This window comes from Notolabrus celidotus, chromosome 13 (genome assembly GCF_009762535.1).
Source record: "Notolabrus celidotus isolate fNotCel1 chromosome 13, fNotCel1.pri, whole genome shotgun sequence".
In the NCBI taxonomy this organism is placed as follows: domain Eukaryota; kingdom Metazoa; phylum Chordata; class Actinopteri; order Labriformes; family Labridae; genus Notolabrus; species Notolabrus celidotus.
Genome location: NC_048284.1, coordinates 8958620 through 8983481, shown reverse-complemented (window position 1 = coordinate 8983481; position 24862 = coordinate 8958620). Strand labels below are relative to the sequence as shown.

At 39.9% G+C, this 24862-nt stretch overlaps 1 protein-coding gene across 2 annotated transcripts in view; it reads left to right on the top strand.

The window, feature by feature from the left end:
- Positions 1–24862, top strand: part of lama2 (laminin, alpha 2) — a 283442-nt gene that overhangs the window by 179018 nt on the left and 79562 nt on the right. For both annotated transcript variants that reach the window (XM_034699953.1, XM_034699952.1), the window contains exons 28-36: positions 6215–6391; positions 6482–6667; positions 7020–7138; positions 7938–8055; positions 10530–10682; positions 16592–16716; positions 17820–17906; positions 18132–18325; positions 22501–22643. In XM_034699953.1, the coding sequence (XP_034555844.1) occupies positions 6215–6391; positions 6482–6667; positions 7020–7138; positions 7938–8055; positions 10530–10682; positions 16592–16716; positions 17820–17906; positions 18132–18325; positions 22501–22643 (1302 nt within the window). The remainder of the gene's footprint in view (positions 1–6214; positions 6392–6481; positions 6668–7019; positions 7139–7937; positions 8056–10529; positions 10683–16591; positions 16717–17819; positions 17907–18131; positions 18326–22500; positions 22644–24862) is intronic.

Below are 24862 nucleotides of genomic sequence, written 5' to 3'. Positions count from 1 at the left end.
GTGCCATCCATCTTTACGTATACATATTTTATACAAACATCTTACAGGTGGCAGTAGCTCAGTTGCAGAGTTTGTTGTTACCCAATTGAAAAGTTGAAGGTTCCACCCCAGATGTTAAAGAGTCCCTGGGCCTGACACTGATCCCCTGAATGCATCAGGCAAATCCAGAGGCATATGAATGGGGCAGATCAAAACTGGTAGGGGTGCCATTGGATAAGTTGTTTAAGAATGCGCCCCACATATGAGCTTTAGTCCTTGTCACAGGGGCCACTGGTTCAACTTCAGGCCTCTACCATTTGCTGTATGTCTTCCCCCGGTCTCTGCTACCAACATTTCAGGACTAAGTCTGATCTCATCTTAATCCACCATGAGCAGAGCACTTTGCAGCATTTAGGTAATTACAGCGGCAAGGACAAACTTCCTTTAACAGGCAGAAACCTTGAGCAGGACCAGACTGATGTTAGACAGGCATATGCTGAGACTGAGTTGGGGTTGGAAAGAGGGACAATGAAGGGGGATGAATAAAACAAAACAAAATAATCAGTAAAATATTGTTATAAACTAAGGGGATCAATTCATTTCTGTGTTAGTAGAAGTTTCTGTTCTGTGTTTGAATGTAACAAGTAGTTTTTTTCAGGCTGTGTTCACAAGCTTTTTTGCTGAGATGACACATTTAGACCACTGGCTTTGCTTTATGTTTATGCTGATACCTGAATATTCTCCATTATCGTCCATAGAACAAAAGGGACTTGTTCAAAATGTCTCAGTTTTTGTTAGTTGTGCTTTTGTAGATATAGTTATAAAAGTAATCTATTTCATGCAACAATTTTGATGTAAAACTTTGAAAATCCTCCCGCTAGCTCAGCTCATAAATCAGCTGTTTTAAATGCCTTTTAATACAATCATTACTGTGGACACTGCAGACACTGTGTGAGTCAGAAACAGAGCTATCTGAGAGTATCAGACACCATCAGACCGTCAGACAGCCAGTTAGCCATCGATTGTCGAGCGGCCCCCCTGTTTTTAATAAAAGGCCCTTCATCTCAGAAATGGTAGCCATCTGCGGTAAACCAGCGTTTCCGTGGCAACCGTAGAGTTTTTCTGACAGAGTGTGGCGAGGGGGCTTCATTTGAACGACAAACATTCACTTCGTTTATTGTTGACAGAGAGAGAGAGAGGGAGAGAGAGAGAAAAAATGGAGAGTTTATTGGAAAGAGGGAGATTTTCTCTGAACCACTGAGTCGTGAGATTACACCGAGTGGAGTGGGGCACACACACACACACACACACACACACACACACACACACACACACACACACACACACACACACACATACACACTATATCACACACACTCGTATCTCGACACACTATACAAGGCACACATGCGTCTACACATAAACAAACATACATTCCCAGACTCACACTACACGATTACATGGAGACACACGCACACACTCTGCCCCACATACACACAGCTTTTTTCTTAAGTTTTCTTTCTCTGATGGAGGATCTGTGTGTGTGTGTGTGTGTGTGTGTGTGTGTGTGTGTGTGTGTGTGTGTGTGTGTGTGTGTGTGTGTGTGTGTGTGTGTGTGTGTGTGTGTGTGCGTGTGTGTGTGTGTGTGTGTGTGAGTATGGTGTAAAAATCTTCTGTGTACTTTTAAATCCATAAAATAATCACATTAGATGAAAGCGATGAGAAGATGAGAAGAGGAAAACACCTCTTTTGCTGAAAATCACTAAATTCGATCAGGATTATAAATTGAAAACATAGTAATTGGCTCAACTATTGATTTATACAGTCAGAGCTGAGCTGAAGAGTGAAGTAAACATTAAATAAAAAAAAAGCTTAAATCAACCAATCAATCAATCAATCAATCTTCATTTATATAATGTCAAATCATGACAAATGTTACCTCAAGACTCCTTACAAACAGAGCAGGTCTAGACTGTACTCTGTTATATTATTAACAAAGACCCAACATCAAGACAGGATGAGATCCAGTCCAATAGGCAGAAACCTCGAGCAGGACCAGACAGGGGCGGTTCTGGGGAGGGGCCAACAGGGGCCATTGCCCCTTTAAAATTGAACCTGGACCCCCCCTGTGGCCCCCCCACTCAACACCAAACAAATATTATACAATAAAAAAGCTTTGGTATTGCGCCGATGTTACAGGTGGAACACGTGTGTGCCACTTGGTTCCAGTCCCTTTGAGCGCTAAGGGACTCATGTTGAGTGTAAACGGCCAAACATCCGCTGTCAGTCTGCATTTTAATATAGTACACAGTAGTCTATATGTCTAGTATATAGGAATGCACTGATGTTTTGCCAGTTTGTTCTCAGGCAGTCCTCGCCCTTCTCAGTCTCTTTTTTCAGGGTTGAATGTGTCCCTCTGACAACACCCTTGGCCCCAGCCTGGCCCCCCAGTAAAATTGGTCTAGAACCGCCACTGGGACCAGACTCATGTTGGACAGACCTCCCACTTAATCGAGTTGGGGGGCTGCAAAGAGAGATAGAGGGAGATGAAGAGAGTGGGAGATGCTAGTGGTGAGACGGATAGTATTAGTTGTAGCAGCTAGAGTCTGGGACGTCTACAGCTGGCCGTCTACAGAGGAACCTACGAGATAAGGGAGCTCAGAGACTCCAGAAAGGTCTATGGTTAGTAACTTTAATGGGACAGGAAGAGTTAAAGTAAGTGATAGGCAGAGAGAGGGGAGAGATAGTATCCCTTTGTGTGAGTCTAAGCCTGTAGCAGCATAATGAAGAGCTTAGCCAACGGGTAGATGGCTCCAAATGAGAGGTGCCTGATAGCTGAAGGCTCTACCTCCCATACTAATTTTTAGAGACTGTAGGCGCGATGAGCAGGCCTGCATACTGGGAGTGTAGTTTTCTACACTTGAACAAGTACAAATCTACAAAAGTCTGTTTTACTTTCCACACCTCTCTCTTGATCAGAAAATGATTTTCCTTAGTGAATTGAAAAAATAGCGAGGTTACATATTTCATGTCTTTAAAGCTCTTTATGCACATCTCTGAAGTGACCTCACATCAGGTCAGGAATTCCTGATTGGTTGAGTCCATGTTTTCTCTGATGGCCTTCTGCACATACCTGTGACGCCTGGATTTTTCAACAGTATATAAAGAAGTGGGAGTCAATCATAACGATGGACTGAATGTGTACACAGAGAATCAAAGCATTTCTCAGACTGTGCTCAATGAGACAGACCTTGGCACCACCTGTACTTGGTTTTGCGCTGACTTTGTATGAATAGACTGAAATTAGTGCAGTAGCAGTGACTGTAGTTCAAAACGTCAAAGTCTTATTTAGTAGTTTGTAAAGGACAGGGTTCTAATCCAATGGAGTGTAAATCCTATAAAGGTCTGCTAGCTCTTAGTTCTGCTCCAAAACTACCTCTTGCTTTTGTGGATTTTTTTTAACTTCATTTCAATGAAGTGCGGGGCTTGTTTCTGAAATTTAAATTGAACACACAGTTTATATATATTTATATAAATAAAGCCTTGCTCTTTTGGAAATAAGACTTCCCCCTTCACAGATTTAAAAACTACTCAATAAGTTGTTTATTTTAATGTCAATGTTGTCTGAAGTCTTCTAACTTAAGAATGTTGTAGCCTAAACTGGGCCTGCTGTAAAATTTAGAATTATTAAACACCTTATTTTTAAACACTTAAGACCACCTAAGAGTAAAAAATTGGGATTCTTATTCCATGCAGAAAATATTGTGTGAAAGTTTTCCTGTGCCTCAGCTTCTGTAAAAATAGGCAACATAACATGGTACATCATGGGGCTTCAGTTTCAAGTAGACACTCAAGGAACTGCAGGTTTTTTTACACATCCTACTGGCTTCATTTTTCAACACTAGAGGTTTCTGCCTATCTGGGAATCACTGCTCTAAAGTATTACTTTCACCAAGACATTTAAATTTAATGTTTCTCACTTTCTTAACTTCTTTTTGAAAAATATTTCTGTCAGTTATTTCATTTCAGAGTTTTATAAAACAAAATCAAAAAAGAAAGCCAGCTCCTGAGGCTTCATTGAATAAGTGTCTGGAATTTAAACCATTTTCAGTAATATTATAAGTGTGAGAGTCTCTCTACTATGCAGCTAGTGTTGCCTGTATGTCCTCATAGATTTCCACTTCAGTCCACTAAATCAAAAGTGGACTCCTCCATAATGCCTTTAATGTTATTCACACAATATCAACACATCAATACAGCTGGACCTCAGTGACAGACTCAGGAAGAGATCCAGACTGGAGCAGATGAACCTGTATTTAAATCAGTCCACTCAACCGCAGCCCACAGTCAATAATAAACCCTGATATTATACAAGCAATACTGGAACATATCAGCACATCACGTGGGTCAGTGAGAAGATGAGAAAGAGAGGGTTGGTAGTTTTTGTCAGCATCTCTGGCTTTCTGGTGTGTGACTTACATTTGAATAACTTCTGATTAAGTGTTATCATAAGTCTGAAATTGTACTTCTGATATTGACATTTACATTAGATGTTTACTAAAATAAGAATACAGAGAAATCGTAACAACTAAGTTAGTTTAAAGTTTGCTGTACCCATTATTTGCACAAAAAATACACAAAAATCACAATCAACTTGAATAAATAGAATTCAATATTACACAATAAGTCAATTCTGGGTTAAAGCAAGACTATGTGATTTTAAAAGAATAAAAAAAGCTGTTTTTTGTTTTTACTTTAACCAGTTTTTTATAACTTGAACCAGTTTAAACCAGACTATTAACTAAACACTGCAAAAACTCTGCGACTTGACCAACAGGACTCTTTTCAAACACATTCAGATGTAGCTTGAAAGTAAAGATCGTTGTGTATCAGATAACAGATAATTATCCTCCAACTATAAGTAAATAGAAACACCTACTTTAACTTTCCATAATCATCAGATTTCCAACTGGCAATGGCTGCTACAGACTGTTTAATTCCTTTGCCGAACCTGCAGCAACACAAAGCAGGGACAAAAAGTTGTCCATCTAATCCTGTCCCAATCAAAGGGGACTAAAAGTTGCTTTCACTCAGACTTTTTTTTGAGACCCATCCTCATTATTTTCAAACCCTCTGAGCCCGCAGAGAACACAAGACACCAAGAAAAGAGACAAAAGACACTGAAGTTTTTTCTGTAACAAGACAGGCGCTGCGGACAAATCCATTAGAAATCGATGTCTGCCAAAGTTAAAGAACACACGGTGAGGGTGAAACTTTGAGTCGGTGTCATTATGAGGTGAGACGAGAGAACTGTGTGATTGATGGAGAAGGGGAAAAGAAAGACACTTTTAGACACCTGAGGATCAGATTAACACGTCTGTGTGAAGGTATGCTGTAAAAGTTATGTGATTTAATATTTCTGTGTAGTTCTGATCCGATGATTCCTCTCCAAAATCATTAAAACTGATCGTAAAGTAGTGCAGCAAAATTCAACATGTTCAGCACCACGGGCTGTGTAAAAAGAGGGATGACGTGGCAGCTCCTTAAAAGTGAAAGCAAGACATTTTGGAGCACCCCCTTGTGGCTTCCTGGAGTAAAAGTCATTAAACCTGCCACCTCCATGTAAAACAAATGAGAGATCAAACTAGAAGATCAAAACACACGGCAAAGACATTTTATCACAAACATTACCTCATTTTTTATGGGAGGTGTATTTTTATTAGTTATTTGATGCTATTAAAACAGGTATAACTCCGGGATTGACAACTCTACTCACTGATCAAGCTCCTGCAGTGCAGACAGCACTGGATTTGTAGAGTAGAGGAGAAAGAGCAAGGGGAAACACTAACCCAAGAGTCATTAACATTTCCATTTCTATGAGTGTCTGCTTCAAACCAACACGCTACGCTGTTTTCGTTAGAGGAAGGGGCAGTGCTTCAATGCCACCTGCTCAAGAGTCTCTTCCCATGGTGGAGGCTAGATCCAAATAATGCTTAAAATATTAGGCCCTGACTCAAGGGGGATTTTTGCTTCACTTTTGCACAGTGGGAGGAGGTGAAGACACTTCATCCATCTCTATATACAGGCAATCATAAACACTTATATAGGAAGCAGGATATCTACAGGTTTAGCAGGGTCCAGTACACTCTGATATCATCTCTAACAAGAAGAACCAGTTGTTCAGAAGCTTAGCACATTATAACTTTTCATTCATTGTACTTGTCATATCCTCTAGTTAACACTGAAGCCTGAGCAGACGGTGCTCCCCCTGGTGGACAAATCCAACACTATTGAGACAAGGAGAGGAGTGAGCTTCCAGCACCCTGAGATCCTCGCTCATACTGAGCTGGTTACCTCAACTCTCTCTGAACCTTACTACTGGAGACTGCCCGACCAGTTCAGAGGCTCAATGGTAGGAAGAACACCTTCAGGTTTAATTTTTTAAATTATGTGTTAGTCTTTGCCTCTGTACTTTTTAATCCCTTTTCTATATCTTCCTTAGATCACAGCATATGGTGGTCAGCTGAAATACGCAGTCTACTACGAGGCCAGAGAAGAAACCGGTGCTTCCTCCTATGAGCCTCAGGTCATCATTAAGGGAGGTCCGAACCGCAACATCATGATCACACGCCACATACCGGGGCTCCAGATTGGTCAGCTCACCCGCCATGAGATTGACATGACAGAGGTGCAGTAAAGCCTTTTAAAACAAATTTCTTCATTTTTTAAAATAGGAGAATTATTTGAGTGTTGAGTTAAAGAAATAGTGTCTTCTTTAAAATACCAGCGACAGAAATAATAGACCTAAACAGAATATAGATTAAAGAGCTCTGTTGGTCGATGCCAACAGTGTCTGTTACACCAGTAATAGACTGCAGTGGTGAAATTGATTTGTCAGTGTGTTAAGTGTCTCTGTTTATATGTGTGTGTGTGTGTGTGTGTGTGTGTGTGTGTGTGTGTGTGTGTGTGTGTGTGTGTGTGTGTGTGTGTGTGTGTGTGTGTGTGTGTGTGTGTGTGTGTGTGTGTGTGTGTGTGTGCAGCATGAGTGGAAATACGCAGATGGCCGGTCCATGACTCGAGAGGACTTCATGGATGTTTTGTTCTATGTGGACTACATCCTAATTAAGGCATCACACGGCAACTTGATGAGACACAGCAGGTAAAAACACACACACAGACACACACACACTAACACACATGCATCCAAACACACTGGGTCTCTCACCTCCACACAGTTTGGTCTACTGTTAAATATTCAATTTGATTACTGAATAAGGGATGACCTGTGGGAGAAGGCCTCAGTTTTCATTTGTATCAAAATGAAATTAAGATTTCTCTACAAAAGACTATTTCCATAATAAAGATAACACAACCTGCTCTAAGTCATCACTACATTTCTCTTAGGATTTTATGTGATATGTCCAACTAAATATGTATTTTCTCCTTAATGTGACGGAAAGTGAGTATTTTAATCTTCCAGAATTCCAAGTAGTAGCTGTTAGAAACCCAATAGAAAGCAACTTTATAAACAAAGACTACAACAGAACAGGGTGTAGCCTCTGGATGAAGAAAGTGAAGAGAGAATGGCCAGCAGGAGGCGACTCCACTGGTTGAAAAAAGTAATATGATGGTATGGAAGTCTATGAGTAAATTATCCTAATTCTCACTATGTTTCTGACCTCAGTGAACATTTTCCAACAGAGCTTTTGGTTTGAATCCCTACATTAAGTCTTCCTCAATACAGCATGATTTTAATTTTTCTAAAGGCAGCCCCAAAGCATCCCAAAAAGCGATAAGAGACAATAACATAGAATGATTTATAGCATGGCTACCTCATGATAGACAAGTCACCTCTCTGTGAACCATTTTCTTAATAAAAATACAGGCTAAGCAATGCATATCCATCCAAATGGGTTTGTTGTATTAATTGTGTGATTCATGTCTTACATCTGTCTCAGAATTTCAGAAATCAGTCTAACAGTGGCCGAGGAAGGCACGCCGACCAGACAGAGTAAGACAGCTCATCAGATAGAAAAGTGTGACTGTCCAATCGGATACTCTGGACTCTCCTGTGAGGTAAGCATAAGACTACATTCATGCATGCACACATGCAAGAGAACACAGAGCTAGCACCATCAACTTTTGGGCCTCCTTGCAGATTGACATCCACTTGTTACCCCATTGCTCCAGTCGAGTGATTACATGCCAGTTTAACCAGACATCCATCCGTCATCTGGGCTTTTTTTCACCTGCTGGTAGAGAATTATAACACTTTGGCAGATGCCATGAACCAGAGCTGCAGCCCAAGCTAATGGTGTGGTTGTGCTACAGCTTATGACACAACCAGTCTTTGAGGCTACACTTATACAAATATATAATATATTAATAACTTTTTTGACGTACTAGTAATTCTGGTGACGACCAGGGTTGCATCTCGCTCGGCTGGAAGTGAAGCTTCCACCAAAGCGTCTGCCCCCTGGTGGCTGGCTACAGTATAGGTCAAAAACTCCATCTCCCCCATTCATTTGAATGGGGCCGCAGTCAAACTTCAAAAAATAAATACACGTGGTACGAATGTTTCTCACATCCCTATGCTGTGGTGATATGTAGTTATTATTTGACTGTTTTGTGTTCAAGGCCTCTTTTTTCTGAAAAGATTCTTCTTCATTAGTTATTAGAGGTTAAAAAACTGAGTTTTACTTCCGGATTTACTTTGATTCACAGCTGCCGTAGAGAGAAACTCCATAGGATTTTGTGACGCTACGCTGTAGACACATAAATTACCGTGGCAACCACAGAAATTCTCTACGGGGCAGACTCTGGCTGTGCACTGGAACAGTTTTTTTTGGCTGCAAAACCATACAACGGGAAAAGGCGGAGCAACGCCGTCCATTTTATTTACAGTCACTGGTGACGACTAGCAAGGGTGACAACTTTTAATTGTTAAGTCAACTTAGCATGCACATCCCCAGCACGGTTTTCTAGGCAGTGGTCAAATTCAAATGTTTTCTTTCTGACAGTAGTTAATGAATCATCAAAAACATTGTTGTATTTAAAATATGGCCTGATGTCCCTCCAGATTATTTCCTCAGACAGTGACAAATTATTGACAGCATCCCTTGATTTATATGATTTACAAATCTGAAGAACAGCACAACATTATTACAGCGTTTGAGCTTCCCCCTCTGAGTGTATTGAAAGAGGAAATGGGCTGCCTAGGGAACATGATGAATTTAAAACCTACATTTTGAATTTGACTTTGCACATGATAATTACAGAGTGCTCCCCACTCCACGCTCAGAGGAGTCAAAGCTTTTTTATGTGTGCAGCCTTCACACGGAGAGAGAGAGAATGTAAACATGGAGGTCACAGACTCTGCTTTCAATAGTATCTCACAAGTTTCCAATTTACATTTAGTTCACAGTTTTAAGCCTTTGTGTCGCTTTCCAGACTTCTTTTTTCATGTTATTTTTTGCTTTGCTTGGCTTGGATTAAGCTTCGCCGAGCGTCTCTTCACTCAGCTGTGATTTTGTCGAAGCAATTGACTTTCAGCTGCGTGCGGCTCCTTCTCTTAAGCCACAGAAAGCATATAGCAGTGAGTCAATCTTTAGTTTAATGAGGATTTTGTGGGGACAGCTTATGATACACAGAGGCAACAGTTCCGGGCAATTCTTCTGGACGACTGCGCCGGAGAGTCATTTAGTTATTATTGTGTTAATCTCACAGGAATACAGGAGTTGCAGGCAAACTTTTAACTACATTTTTCAACCTCTGTTTCACTTTGTCGCCTGCTCCTTGGAGTTCTGAGAAGCAGCCATTTATATCACTGGAAAAATTAGCCGTGTACATAATTTAAAAGCTACAGATACTGCTGAAAAAGTGCCAAATGGAAGCCAAAAAGCAAACGGTAGCTAAACTTGAAATGTTTAGGTCGTAGAGGCCTTGGCTGACAGATGGCCATTCTATTTGTAGCTGCCGTCGTTGTTAATAAAGTATTTTTAAACGGGCGTTTAGTGCTAGCAGAGGGAACAGATGGCTCTTTAAATGGACTCCATTAATTATTACTGAACAGGAGAGAGAGGCAGAGAGAGTTACCTTGTATGTCTGTGTGTGTGTGCGTGTATAGAAGTGGGTATGTGTGTGTGCCTGTGTGTATGTGTGCATGTGTGTGTGTTTGTGTGTGTGTGTGTGTGTGCATGCTCTGAGTAGGTGTGTGCATGTGTGTGCTCAGAAGTTACTGAAGGGAGTAACTCTTAATTGTGTGTATGAGTGTGAAAGAGTGCGGTCAACAGTTGCCCAGAGAAATAAGACTTAGGGATAATTACATGGGTCTGTGTGTGTTGTTGTTTTGAGTGTGTTTGTGTACTTAGTGAGTGTGTATCCCAATAACAACCAAAGTACAGGAATTTAAAGTGAAAATGTACTATAAAAACTACATCCTACATTATTTCACCATAACCTTTTTGTCTGATTTCTTCACCCTTCTCATTATGCCTCTGCTTCTGTCTCTCTGTCCTTCTTTCTGTCTGTCTCTCTGTCTGTCTGTGTAGGAGTGTGCTGCAGGTTTCTACCGTCTTCGCGCCGACTCCTCAGCATCTGTTCCAGCGTCCAGCATGCCCACCGCTGTCGGCATGGGCAGCTGTGTTCAGTGCCAGTGCAGTGGGCACTCTTCCACCTGTGACCCTGAGACGTCCATATGCCAGGTAAATGAGAGCGTGTGTGTATGTGTGTGTGTTTGTGAGTCTGTGTGTGTGTTCTGCCGCTGGAGACCCTCACACAGCCATATGCTAGGTAGCTTCTGGAGGAGAGTATAAAGAGTGTGTGTGTGAGTGTCGGGGAGGAATGTCAGGTCCTGTAATTAGCCCTGCAATAATTAACGAGCCCGGGCTTATTCATATTTTGTGTAATTTCCTCTCCCCTGGATGTGACCCAAAGCTACAACCCTACTTTTAGAAAGAGGGGATCTTATCCAAAGGTATGTTATCAAAGCAAAAACATGATCCTTTTGTTTCAAACTAAATGTATTCAACAAATTATGGCAATAAACATAGACAACTCATCAAGTTGGTATGGGGGCTATTTTCCCCTAAAATAAAGTTCAAGCTGGTATGTGAAAAGCTTCTACAATGTTAAACCACTGGGTTTTAATGTATCACTCAAAAAGTTACTTTATTTTATAATCACATATTTTCTTTTCATTGGTGAGCTGCATTTTAAAAGACAAGTGATAGCAGATTTATTACTTTTTTCAAAGTAAAATGGCAAAAATGGCTAGCTTAAGCCGACAGCTAATGCTAACATTCTATGACTTCTAGCTGGCTTTACATATAAATATAACATCTCTGCTCTTTTAAAATAATGTAGCACAGCCAAAGTAACAGAAGCTTTCAGCCACTTCCTCACTGATGGTGATATTGGCCTGTGGGCAGCTTAAGTCTAACATTAGCTGTCGTCTAAGGTAGCTAGCAACTTCACATGTTTGTTGTTTTAGCCTCAAATGTAGCCAGATATACATTTTGTCACAAATTACTGTCAGTTGCTGATCAATTTGGATCAAAAGTTGGATAAAGTGCAAAAAAACTGCAGTTCCTTAGTTGTCCACTTGATGCTGGCTCCAAAAGTCAAGGTAACCACATTATAGCACATAGTAATGTTTGGGTATTACGGCAGTCAGAACATGTTTATAGGAAGTTTTTTGTTTTGTTGTAGTTTGAGAGTTAAAGAGTTTTGAAAGATCCACCCCATAAAGTACAAACTACAGTTGTGCTCATAAGTTTATATACCCTGGCAGTATTTGTGATTTTTTCAGAGAATATGAAAGATTAGAGAAAAACGTTTTGTCATTATATCATAAAGACAACAGAAACTACCCAAGAAACCATATATTCTGCCAGGGTATGTAAACTTATGAACACAACTATATGATGAGCAGATACGAATGGGTTCATTCGCAAATAGACCTCCTCTATTTTGGCTGCATTTCTCTTTCTATACAGTCAGTACACACAAAGTACCCCTCACATACACACCTCCTCATCATGATGTTAACACATCTCTGTGGCAATGACCTCACTGGAGCAGAAAAGGTCACATTTCTTATCAGGTCTGTGCAGACTACTGACTACTTCCTACAGTAGAGATTAGCATGCCAGTACAACTCTGGACGCTGTAGAAAATGTTAATAAAAACAGTATTTGATCGTTTGCAAATCATTCAAACCCTATATTGTGCAAAAACAACATATTTAAAGTTGAAACAGTTTTATGAAAAATACGGTCATTTTAAATCTCGTGTCAGCAACATGTGTCAAAAAGTTGGGACAGGGACAAGAAAAGGGAGCAGGGAAGTTAAACCCCTTCTTTTCATCCTAGTTGAAGTCTGACCTTCAAAAAACAGAAAATAAGAAAAGTTCCTAGGACTTCAGACTTTAAGTTCCTGTACTCTCTTTACCTGATTCAGGTTAGGAGGCACAAAGGAAGAAGAGTAAAAATAGAGTGATAAACATGTTTATAAAGCAAACTTTATTTGTGATGAGCCTCAGTGCTCCACAATAAACAGCATCCAGAGCATGTAAGCTCTGAGAGGAGGCATGCATGTATAAGACATTACCATGGTTTCACCTTTACTAATTTTTACTAGCTGCTTTATATGTATTATTTGTTTGTATATATTAGGTGTAAAAAAGAGGGATTTATCAATTAAAATACCAATATATCTTTGCTGATTTACATCATGAGTGTGATAATAGAGACCCCAAAATATCACAACAAAATTGACATGAAATTCTTCTGTAGTTTCAGCCAGTTGTCTTATTTTTTGTAAGTATTCCAAAAAGAAGAAAATGCCAAAACCCCTAAAAAAAGAGAAGACCATCCCTCATGTTTGCTCTGATAAGGTGCGCTTGCCTGCAAGTCCTTCATAAATCCAACTGGTGGCTTTGTGAGATAAATCTGCCAGAGACAGTTGTTAGCCGTTGGTCACTTGCAGCCTTTTCGCAGTCTGGTCAGTTTCGGCAGCAAGTGAGTCACCATCTTAAGCCTTTGGCCTCGGGGAGCAGTTGGTCAAATGCTGCCCAGAGGATGTCACTCACATTTGATCTGTAAGAACCATGGCAGACAGAGAAAATGTCACTGTTTGGCCATGATCGTGGAAGCACAGAGAAATCAATCAGCTGAGACTGCTGGTGGACAGCTCATGGGGAGTTGTTTCATTTTGTGGCTCGCAGTGGTTGGAAAAACACTACAGCTCATAACAAGTAACATAAATAGATATTATAAACTCTCTTTTTGCGTAGCCTCATAAAAATGAATACCTCTTTTGCTTGTGCACACAATGTTTAGTCCTTTTTTTATTGGGAAACATGAAACATGATGGGTACTGAAAGTGCCTTACCTTCTTTGATGTAATAAGCTGCATATGCATGGCAGACAAGGACAAGGAGCTTGTGGGGGTACTCAATCCAAATTCACCACAGGGACCAGGGTCTGAAAAGAAACAGGTGTTGTTTTTCGCAAGTCGGATGATTACCTAATCCACTCGGGTCTGAAGAATTTGGTGAAAACATTTAAAGTACCTTGCTGGAACTTAAGAGTTGTTGAAAATAAGACGTCCCGCATATTCAAAGTCTTTTGTACCTTGGTGGAAATGTGTCTGTTATACTAAAACTATGGATGTTCCTAACTGACACATCTCCATGTCATGTCAGCTGAATTTTCAATTCTAATGAGAGGAAACTCAGGTAAACAGTCAATAATAAACAGTACTTGAATTACAGAGTCTATGGGTAAATAATTTCAAATTGGTTTGTAGAGTGTGACTAAAGTTAGCAGAGCAAGCACCGCCAATTTTGCAGGTTGGTATCCACATGCCTGTGTTGGTTACGCATGGCTTTTGTTAAGTGTGTGTATGCCAGTTTGAGCAGATAAATCCTAAATACAACTTTTCTCCATTTTCAAGTACCGGCTAACTGTTCCAGGTTATAAGATGTCATCTTCATCTGTGAAGGTTTACATCCTCCTATAGTAGCAACTAGATTGATACTAGACAGCATCAGAAACTTGTATTTTTTCTGATTTATTCTGATGCTGACTAGTGAAGGTGACAACTTTTAATCATTTAGTTGACTTAACTGGACATCCCTGATTAGAAACTGCCCTTTGGAGAACAGAGATGTAACTGATTGGGACTGAATACAGAGTCAGTGAAATAAAAAGGGGACAACTTAATAAATCAGTTCTGATCAACTGTCCTTTATTTTCATTTTAGTACGCTAAATTCTAAACACAATCATATTGTTACTGCCACTAGTTCAATGGACTCTTTTTGTTTGAATAAATAAATTGTGATATTTTGGATTAAAAGTCTGGATTTAGGGGCACTGGTGGCCTAGCACTCTAAGCGCCCCACATACAGAGGCTATAGTTCCTCGTCGCAGAGGTCGCAGGTTGGATTCCAGCCTCCACCATTTACTGCATGTCCTCGACCCTCTCTCTGCTCCCCACATTTCCTATCTCTCTTCAGCTCAAATTCACCAAGTCAGTTTTACTGCAACAGACGAAAGTTGTGCTTAGATGTAATGCCAACTTCTGATTAATTTTGTCATGCATTTTCTCCTCTTTTGCCTCATCTTTGTCTTTTGTTAACTGTTTTCTCTGTTTTACTCCTCCATCATTTGTTTCTTATCGTAATATCATCAACTTTTACCTCTGGTTCTCTCTGGTCTTCTTCTTTAACATCCTCTCTTTCTTTCTCACGTCTCCCTTATTCCTCTCATTTTGCCAATTTCTTTCTTCCTCCACCTCACACCACCCCTCCCCCTTCTCTCATGTTTCATTTCTTTCTCACTCTCTTTCTTTGCCTTCCAGCTATTATCCCCCTCGCACATTTCCATCTCGCTCTCCATAACAGGCGTCATTAGCATTTTCTAACCGAGCGGGCTAAATTGAAAATGCTAAACGAGTTTGTTTCTGTGGTAATTAGCAGTAACGAGGAACACAGGAAGTTAATGGAAATGACTAGCCTCGTTAGTGGGCAACTTCCTGTTGCACTGATTGAAGTTCCCATTTCCATCAAACAAGGCGACCACATAAGACTGAACCCCGGGGCTACGAGGAGGGGAGAGCTTATTGTTTGTGTACAGTATGTTATACATTAGGAGTGTGTGGTGGTCTGAACAATGTAAATACATAATGGAAATGTTGTGTGTATTTATATTTATACTCTGGTTTTCTGCATATTAACTGTCAGAATACAAGTATGAATAGATGTGGTGTGTTTGCGTGGGTTGAATAAGCAGAGCCAAAAATAAGTGGAAAATAAAAACAAACAACTTCAGATTTATGCTCCTGTTTGTCATTGCACTCTTGTGGATGCTCTCATAACCGCAGCTCGGAGAATACCTGCAAAGTAAATGAGTGTTTTAGATGCTACACTCTTGAGGAAGGAAGCTTATTAAACCTCTTTGATGTACGAGAGATCTCACCTGTCAGCTAACGGCTAGCTTGCTTCTTGTCTGCACACTCTTCCCTGCACCTCATCATGCAGAAGTGGGACCAGGCTCCCAAAACTATTCATTACAGCGTGTGCATGGCTACATTTCCTATCTGAAGTAGTCCAGGCTGGATATTTCTGTGCATGTGTGAATGCTCTAGAAAGGCTCAGAGACTGTGGGTGGTGAAAAGAAATGAGTAATGACTTCCCCCGCTCCCTCAGACGGAGATACTCAGCATGGCAGAAGCAGCTGCGATCACACTGGGTATTTCCCAGTAACAGTCTGAATGTTTGAAATCTGTTCACATGTTAAGACAGAAAATGCTTCATCAAGTCTTTGGTGCAAAAATCAAAACCAGCAGAGTTGTATTCATCTTTTCTTGTCTTGATCGACAGTTATGTCATCAAATAAGACAATATCGTGCAAAATTGCAGCATAAACTTAAAGAGGGAACTTCTTTTCTTGTGTAGGTGTAATTCAACCAACAGTGTCAGAATAATATCACTCGTTATGAAACAAGCCCCCTTCATGCCATATTGTCGGTAATCAAAGCAGGGTTGATGGGCGACCCGTCTGCCATCTTTTAATTACTCATTGTCAACTTGACGAGTCGGCAAATACAAACGATTGTTCACAGCTTCAGAGTTTGACTAATTTCCTTTTATGATGATAAAAAGATGTGAAACAAGCATAATAATCTCAGCATACATGAACTGGAATAGATTAATTTAATTCCTCAGATGCTTACAAACCTTAAAGCAAAGCATTATATGGTGTTTCTTTTTCATTGTGCCAGTGGCGATACTCAAATACAGCATGCAGATAAAAGTGAAGCTAAGCTGATGTTAGCTTATTAGAAAATTGGTTTGAGTTTTTGAAAGATGAAAAGCAGCAAGAGTTTTCCTTTTTTTTTCTTTTCTTGCCTCTGTAAAAATCACTTTTCTACTTAAACCACACACTCTCACACACAAAGAACTCATGCTGGCTGAAGCATGATGGGAAATTTACCACCTACACATCAGGGTTGGAGTCATGCTTAGGTAAGAGAATGAATGGAAGTCTGTTCAAGTGTCTTCACTAGTGTACAACATTAGTTACATGTGTGTGTTTGTGTGTTGCCAGAACTGTCAAGACAACACAGAGGGGGATCAGTGTGGGCGCTGCGCTCCGGGATTCTACGGCGTGGTGCGTGGTTTCCATGACGACTGCAAACCCTGCGCCTGTCCCCTCACCAACCCAGAGAACAAGTAAAGTTTCTGTGTTTATCCCTCTCTAGGACTCAAAAGTATTACTTTAATTGATGGAGAAATGATGTTGTTGGACTTGCATGTCAAAGTCTTTATTGTGTACAATGTGGCCCAATAATCTACCCTCTGATAGATGTGTAGATATGTCAATGCATGCATTTCAATGTGCAGCATCACTTTTTCCTTATCATAAACTATAATAAAGTAAACAAAGCTTGTAGGGATCTAGAAATTATGTCATCACATGTCGCCCTGCAGCTCATGTCCACCAAGCACTCTCTGCAGCACATGTAGCAAAGCGTCAGTTCTGCAGCTAAAAATCAAGATAGATTACTTCAATAAGTTATACCATGATACATCTCCCTCTATCCTTTCCAAATTTAACTCGTTCTCAGCCGATGTCTGTCTAACATCAATCTGATTCTGCTTGAGGTTCTGCCTGTTAAAGGAAGTTTGTCCTTGCCGCTGTAACTTGCTAAATGCTGCAAAGTGCTCTGCTCATGGTTGATTAAGATGAGATCAGACTGAGTCCTGTCTGTAAGATCGGACTGGATCTTATCCTGTCTTGATGTTGGGTCTTTGTTAATAATAGAACATAGAGTATGGTCTAGACGGTCTGTAAAAGCATCTTGGGATAACATTTGTTGTGATTTGGCGCTATATAAATAAAGATTGATTGACTATGGTAACAGTCTGAGGAAGAGATCCATGAAGCTGTTGATCATGCATGTAGGCATTTGATGATAGTTTCTGCAGAGGTCAGCTGATTCAAACTCACGTTGGTCTCCTCAGTTGTTGTCAGTTAGAATCAGAGAAACTAAAGATTATCAGAAAATATCTAACAGCATAGAACAACTTTCTCCAAAGGCTGATATTAACAAGATTAACAAATGACACATTTAGTCCAACACAAAGTATGATGGGAAATGAGACAGGAAGGATCATTGCTACAGTATTGTTCTATGAAACTGATGGTTTATATTCATTCCTACTGAAGAACTACCTCAAAATATCTCAATCATATGGGATCAATGTGACTGCATAATTAATAAACATTTCATTTTATGTTGAAAGATAATTTTTCCCCCTCTTTCTGCTTCTAGTTTCAGTCCAACCTGTGTAACAGAGGGGTATGATGACTACCGCTGCACAGCCTGTCCTGAGGGATATGAGGGTAAACACTGTGAGAGGTGAGACACAATTATTGAAAATTAGATTCTTTCTAACTATTGAAAACTCAATAAGTTTAGAAAATCATTTGATTTTGTTACGTGGGCACAGATTGAATCTCATCACTTCAGTGGGGCTCAGTTGTTCGCGATGATAAAAATCTCCTTCATTGTAGGAAGGTTTCCTAGTAACAAGTATTTCCTTTTACTTCCATAACTTTCAATTACAATTATATTTCTGTCCAGGTGTGCTACTGGTTACCATGGTAACCCACTGATGCCAGGCGGCCGCTGCGAGGAGTGTAAGTGTTCCCCTTGGGGGGCGTTGCCTGGACCGTGTGACCCTGTCACAGGCCAATGCCGCTGCAGGGTCGGGGCATCCGGGAGGTCATGTGACCAGTGCATGGGCAGGCATGTGTGTGGAGCCGCTGGGATTATCTGTAAGACTAACACACAGCTTTTGATTCAATATGTTGTTGGTGCTCCTCTTTATGCTCGTTCCTCCTCCTTTATTTCTGTGTTTTCTTTTCTTTTTTTTTTCTATTTCATTTCTTTTTCTTTGTCTCTGTCTTTCTACATATCACTTCTTTCTTGCCTTTTCTGTGTCATCTGTTTTTTTTCTTCCTCCTATTTTTGCTTCTTTTCCATTTTTTTTGTTGTATATCCATTCAATATATGTACAAAAGAGGAACAGGGCCACTGAAAATATTTTTTAAAGATTGGGCCAGTGATATTAAAGTCAGAATTCTGCCTTTTTTTCACAGAACTGTGACTTTAATCTCAGACTTCTGAGACAAAAGAAATCTGAGATTTAAATCTGAATTCTGAGGGGAAAGTCAGATATTTGTTTTTAATCTCAGAAGTCAGAGAAATAAAAATAAATCTGACTTTGATCTCAGAAGTCAGAGATTTGAGTCACAATTTAGACTTTTTTTCTCAGAATTTTGGCTATATAACATATCATATATATATTTCTTCTTTAAGATTGTATTTTGTTTTTTATGTCCAAATATTTAATGGGGTGAACATTTTGAGTAATTTTGGGCCTTTAATTTTTTAATATAAGAGCAGAAATTACCCATACATTTCCTCAGCTGCTGGCTTTAAGATATTTCTCTTATTAATAATATTATTTTTTAATGGCCTAACCTCCAAAAATAATGTTTTTCAGTTGTCCTAATCCTCTTCTATACTTTTTTGCTTCAGAACAATTGTTACCGGACACATGGTCTAAACTCTGAGAATTTAAAAGTGTCAATAAGTATTACACAAAAAGTATCTAGAAGGCCTTTCTAGTTCGATACCAGCTACAGTAAATACCAAGAAAGGGACCAGAACTCAAACTTTCCATTGCAGGTCATGATTAAAACATCTGAATTCAAACGTTCTATCGTTCCTGAAACCTACAAACATCTTCTTCCCTTCTTTCTGGCATTTTTTCCTGTTTCTTTCCTCTCCAGTGACCCGCCACCCTTGATTCTCACCTGTTGTTTTGATTGTAGCTTTATTGTGGTAATGAAATGCAAATGAGCAGTCAAACATTTCCACCCAGTTGCCATGGGAGACAGGAGATCGTGGCAGAAGTCAAATTGGAGTCATTTAGAGTATAATTTCAATGTCATTTGCAGCTAATTTAGACTTAATATGAACCATAATGGCGGTGCCCATTCGGTGCCATTAGCATGTGCAGAGGTAAGAGAAAGTAGGAGAAAAGGTTGTAAGACAGAGGCTGATGTGAAATTGCTGCTGTCGGGTCAGGGAGGAAATAGCTGGCTCAGGTTCTTTATGTGTTCAGACACAAAGCGTGTGTTCATAAATTGGCGGTGCAAGTGCTGCGGTGCACCCTGACACCAAACAGGTCGCCTGTACATCCAGACAATAATCAAGGGTCCTGATGGTTTACAGAGAGTGGAGCGATCAGGCGTCTGTTCACTTTGCCGAGGAGTGATTGCACTCTTCCTTTTGCCTCCACTCGGCCATTTCTGCCGTTCTCTCAGCAGAAAGTGAGCATTGTGGGAGTCAGCACTCTCCAATGAGCAGGTGGCTTCTCCATTTACATTGCAACATAATTTACTGTTTGCATTTACATTTAGATTGTATGTCTTTGGTTGCAGCATTAAAGTTTGAATTCATTAACAGGGGAGATTAGTTCACTTAATAATGTATCAGTGTCATGAGTCAGATTACCACAGGAAAAATATTAAAAACAGTCCTATACTAAGCACAAAATAAGTCCATTATAAAAGTCTTATGATGAGTTTTTTGTTGTGGCCTACAAAAGCATCAGAGAGAAGACTGATTGATCATACAACCAGTGATGAGAGGTGTCCGACTACGTCAACAAAGGCCGCCAAAGAAGACACAAAATTATATTCCACATTCCTTATTTAAGTTTAAATTTCCTTAAAGGAATGCCTGTGTTTAATTTTAAGGCCAGGCCCCCTATTATGGCCAGGATTGGATCCTTTCTGGGGGAATAAGGACTGGATATTGACCTGGGCTGTGCGCTCTCAATTATTAGCTATATGCTCTCATCCTTACGATGCTCTCCGCTTATATTTCATTTGAAAAAGGGAGGGTCTTCACCATTTTATTGTGGAGTCGATTCATGATGTGACACACTTTCACAGTTGTCAGCTTACTTCCTGGAGCGAGTTAGCAAAAAGCTGCTCCTTCTGATTAAACAAAAAAAGAATATCTCATGGTGCGTAATGGCACAGTCTGTATGTGCGTGGGGTTAATAAGATCTTAAAATATAGGGGGTTTAGATTATTAATGGTTTAAATCCCACTGAGACCCATAAATTTAATTCTCTAAACAATCAGCTGTGCGAAAACTGTCACCAGCTGGTTTCAACAAGAGTTGCATTTGAATATCTTCAACTTAAAGACAAGCTTAGAACTATTTGGAACAATAAGAGCTCAACTTGGACCAACCTTGAAATGTACTGAAATCTGATGTTAAAGTAACTTATAACTTATTAAACTCATAATTTCACAGTAACTGCAGAAATCAAAGTATGTGAGATGCTCTCCTGGCAGCTCTGCCCAAATACAAAGGGTTAACCAGGTTAACAGCAATAAGTTGCTGTCAAAGGAACACAGGTACTGTGTGTAGTGTTGCACTTGTAAGTTGTGCATGTTAATTTTAGGTGTGCTGCATGACTGTGTTTCACTGTGGGGGGCGTCTGGATTTTTAAAATTCGATATTTTATATAAGCAGTGAAGAAAAGGTGATGATGTGCATCATTGGACAGAAACTTGTACATTATTGTGGCATGAGCAGAACAGCCGCTTAATCTGTTTCAGCTCTGACCACAAGTCTAATGACTTATTGTTGGAGCACTTTTCCATGTCTACTATTGCCAAAGCCTCCTGCCATGTTTAGTCGACAAGAGGAATAAACATCCTCCCCTAGCTAGTCTTCACTAGAATTAGTCATTGGTTAAACAAGTTATTTACATCCTTATAACTGTGCCTGAAATGCTGCTCAGCACTAGCCGAGGCTGCAGTGGCGGAGCCAGACAGTTTTGACTTGGGTGGCCAAACTGTTGAAGGGGTGGCCAGGCATGGAAAACATTAGGGGCAATTCCCAATATACTCAGATTTTCAACTGACGTGTGTCAGTATCTAAACCTAACATGGATAAACTTTAACAAAGTTGTAAATGTAGGGCTGAGACAAACCACTCTATAAGCCAACATCGAGGTAGCCAGATATACATGGTGTCACTTAATCTTCCAAATCAACAGGAGGCCTGGTCTGTCTTTGAGCACGGTAGAGACAGAGCAAAAAAAAAAACGATGGAAGTGAGCCTTTTGTCTGTTATCACAGCCTGCGTCTGAGTCGACAGGATGTTTTCACATCATGTGAATTTTAGTGAATACAAACCTTCAACACTGCGACTCATGAATGGCTCTGATTTGACAAGCAGCTAATAACTCCCACATACAATGAACTGTAAATTTATTTACCTGTGTGTATGTGTGTGTCTGCATGCATTAGCAGATTTGTGTGTGCTGATTTTGTCAGAGATTGATAGAGCAGAAACCATTTTTATTTCATTTTATTCATCTTTGATTTCCCTTGTCAGAAAGTTTAATTTCTGCAATAAATCAGCCTCAGGCAAAAGAGGAAAAGAGAAACTCAAACACACACACAGGACACACAGGATACAGGGAAATGTGGATGTGTGTGTGTGTGTCTGAGTGAATTCCCTGGTGTGATCTTGTGTTTAGTTTGTGTGTGTGTTTTTTAGCCTGCAGTGTGTGCTCATAATAGGTGCTTTTGCCTTTCTGTGCTGAATTTCATGCATCGGCAGCCCTGTCTTTCTGATGCCAGAGTCACTTAAACAGAAAAACACAGGCAGACACCACCATCACACACTGAGTTCATAGACTCACAAATAAAGCACACACACGAGTCAAAATTCATAAATGTGCATTTTTTCTTCTTTATTTCTCACTGTCATTTCCAAACTCAGACCCCAACAGTGTAAACACATACACTCACATTGACAGGAAACCAGAAAGGCTGTCTTTAAATCTCTCACTGATATATCTGGCCTCATTAAACACGAGCCGTGTCTCCCTTTGTGTTTGTATTTATGTCTCTAGCCTGTGATGACGAGTGTTCAGGTCTGCTGATCAGTGATATGGACCGCCTTTACCGCATCATCACTGAAGTCACCCTGACCACGCCCCTCCCACCTCCTTATAAGGTGTTGTACCGCTTCGAGAACATGACGGAGGAACTCAAGGTAAATTTTATTTTCTGAATTGTTGGAAAATATATTTTTGTAAATAGTTCTTTAGTAATAACCAAAATCACTCTCAGTTCACATATCGCTTTGTTTTTAAAGCTCCAGTGGGAAATTTTTCATATATGCGGACTTTGGCGCCCCCTGTGGCCAGAGCAGTACTTCTTATCCCCTTGTGAAATTTTATCCTGTGCAATTACAACAAAAAATCATCCTGCTTTATTTTAACAGTCAAATGAAACAAACATTTAGATTACAATCTTTGCTGAGAAAAATGTGTAAAAAGGCTGTGTCTTCAGTGTGCTGCTCATCACTTTGTCTGACGCCTATATATAACTTTGTAGAATAATCCATCTTAATGCAAATAGCCTTCTTTGCTTTTCCGGTTTATGTATAAGCATTGACATCAATTTCTATAATATTTTATAGCCAGAAAAAAACTCCTCACAGGAGCTGTAAGGGTCCTAACCCTCCTTAGCTTCTACTAGTATGGCTAACAAGTTTTCACTGTAGCACGCAAATATGGAAGCCTTAAGTAGACATCATCCATACATTTTACTTTCTCAGTTTCCTCATAACGACTTAAATTCAGTTGTTACCTCAGATCTCAGCTTGATGTGATCATAACTTGTATCCATAGAGTGGCAGACCTGGAAATAGGCTTACCCGACTCCGTTAGTGTGCAATGGCATTACGGCATGCCGTGATCTGGTTTATCACAGTGACCAGCCTATTATGGTGTTTTCTAGATCACCAGACAGTCATTCCATCACCACGGGGAAACAAGCTTTGTTAGCTATAAGTCATTATTTCTATATAATGAGAAAATAAGTGTGTCCTAATGGGAAAAGGTGTGTCGTTATCCCAAGATAATGAGAAAAACAGGTCGGATACTTACTCGATATTACAGAAAAGCAGAGTAAATAGATGTATGGATGCATGTCGGCTTGCAGCTTTGGTACATACAGGATAGTTTGTAATAATGATAGTGCCACTACAATTAATATTTACTTGATGTAAGATGGAAGAGGAATACCAAACTAAAATGGCAACTAGTGGTCAGATTTTATGAGCTATAGCTAGCTCATGTCCCTGCTGACTTCAAAAAAGTTACTCTGTTGAAGTCACATCATTTTGAGGCTAGACTGAGGCTAATGCTATGTGTCCCTCATACTAAGTGAGCATCATCACCGGTTAGGGTTGCCAACTTTCTCACTACTAAATAAGGGACAGGTGCATGGTGCCATGGTGGTGTGAGCATGATGTGTGAATTCAGCCTATATTCATATCTGATTCAACTTCCCTTTAATCCTTACTGTATCATTATGTAACCTCATATGAATAAACCTCAAATAAACCAGAATTTGGCACTTTAAATTAAAAAACAGGCAAAAGAAAATTTAAATGCAAAAGAGGAGTATGACTCAGCAAATGTACTTTTTCCATGGATATTTTTTGCTGACTTTTTGTCTTATGTCCTTTTGCACAGCCAGAGAGAAGTCCTTACACAACAAGTCAAAGTTTACAGATATATGAAGTTCATTTTTGATCAGCTCTGTGCTGCATCTATTTATCGCCTTCAGAGAGAAAATCCTCTCCACACTTTTTTGCAGGACTTGGCGCATTTGCGCTGTATACAACTGATGCGCGTGAGGGGGCCTGTGATTGGATGAAAGGCAGTGTGATTGGCACATGATCTGCCACTGCCATTTTTTTCTGATCTAGGATCTGTAGAGTGCAGTCTGCTGTATTTCCAAGAGTTAATAGTCAATATACGGGACAATTGAGTCCCTGTATGAAACAAACCAATTTAGCCCAATATACGGGATGTCCCGGCTAATACAGGACTGTTGGCAACCCTATCACCGGTTAATGATCCCTGGTTGTATATATGACTTCTTTTCAAAACAACTCAATTTTATCAGCTTAAAAATGTGTTTATACCCAAAAAAGTTGCTGTTGGAGGTCCATGTAAAGGAAATGGTCTGGATTTACCTACTTCCACTTTGTGTCGCCCTGTCAGGATTCTAATTTGCATAACCACCTGCTCGCCATCCATTATCACTTACACAGATTAAAGATTTTTTTTTTGTTGCTGACCTTGATCAACACTAACCATGTTTCCATAGAATTGTAGTTGCATTCCTATTTTATTCAACTGTTATTTTATGTTTACTATGCATCAAACATATTAACTTTCATCAGACATGTTTCCTGTT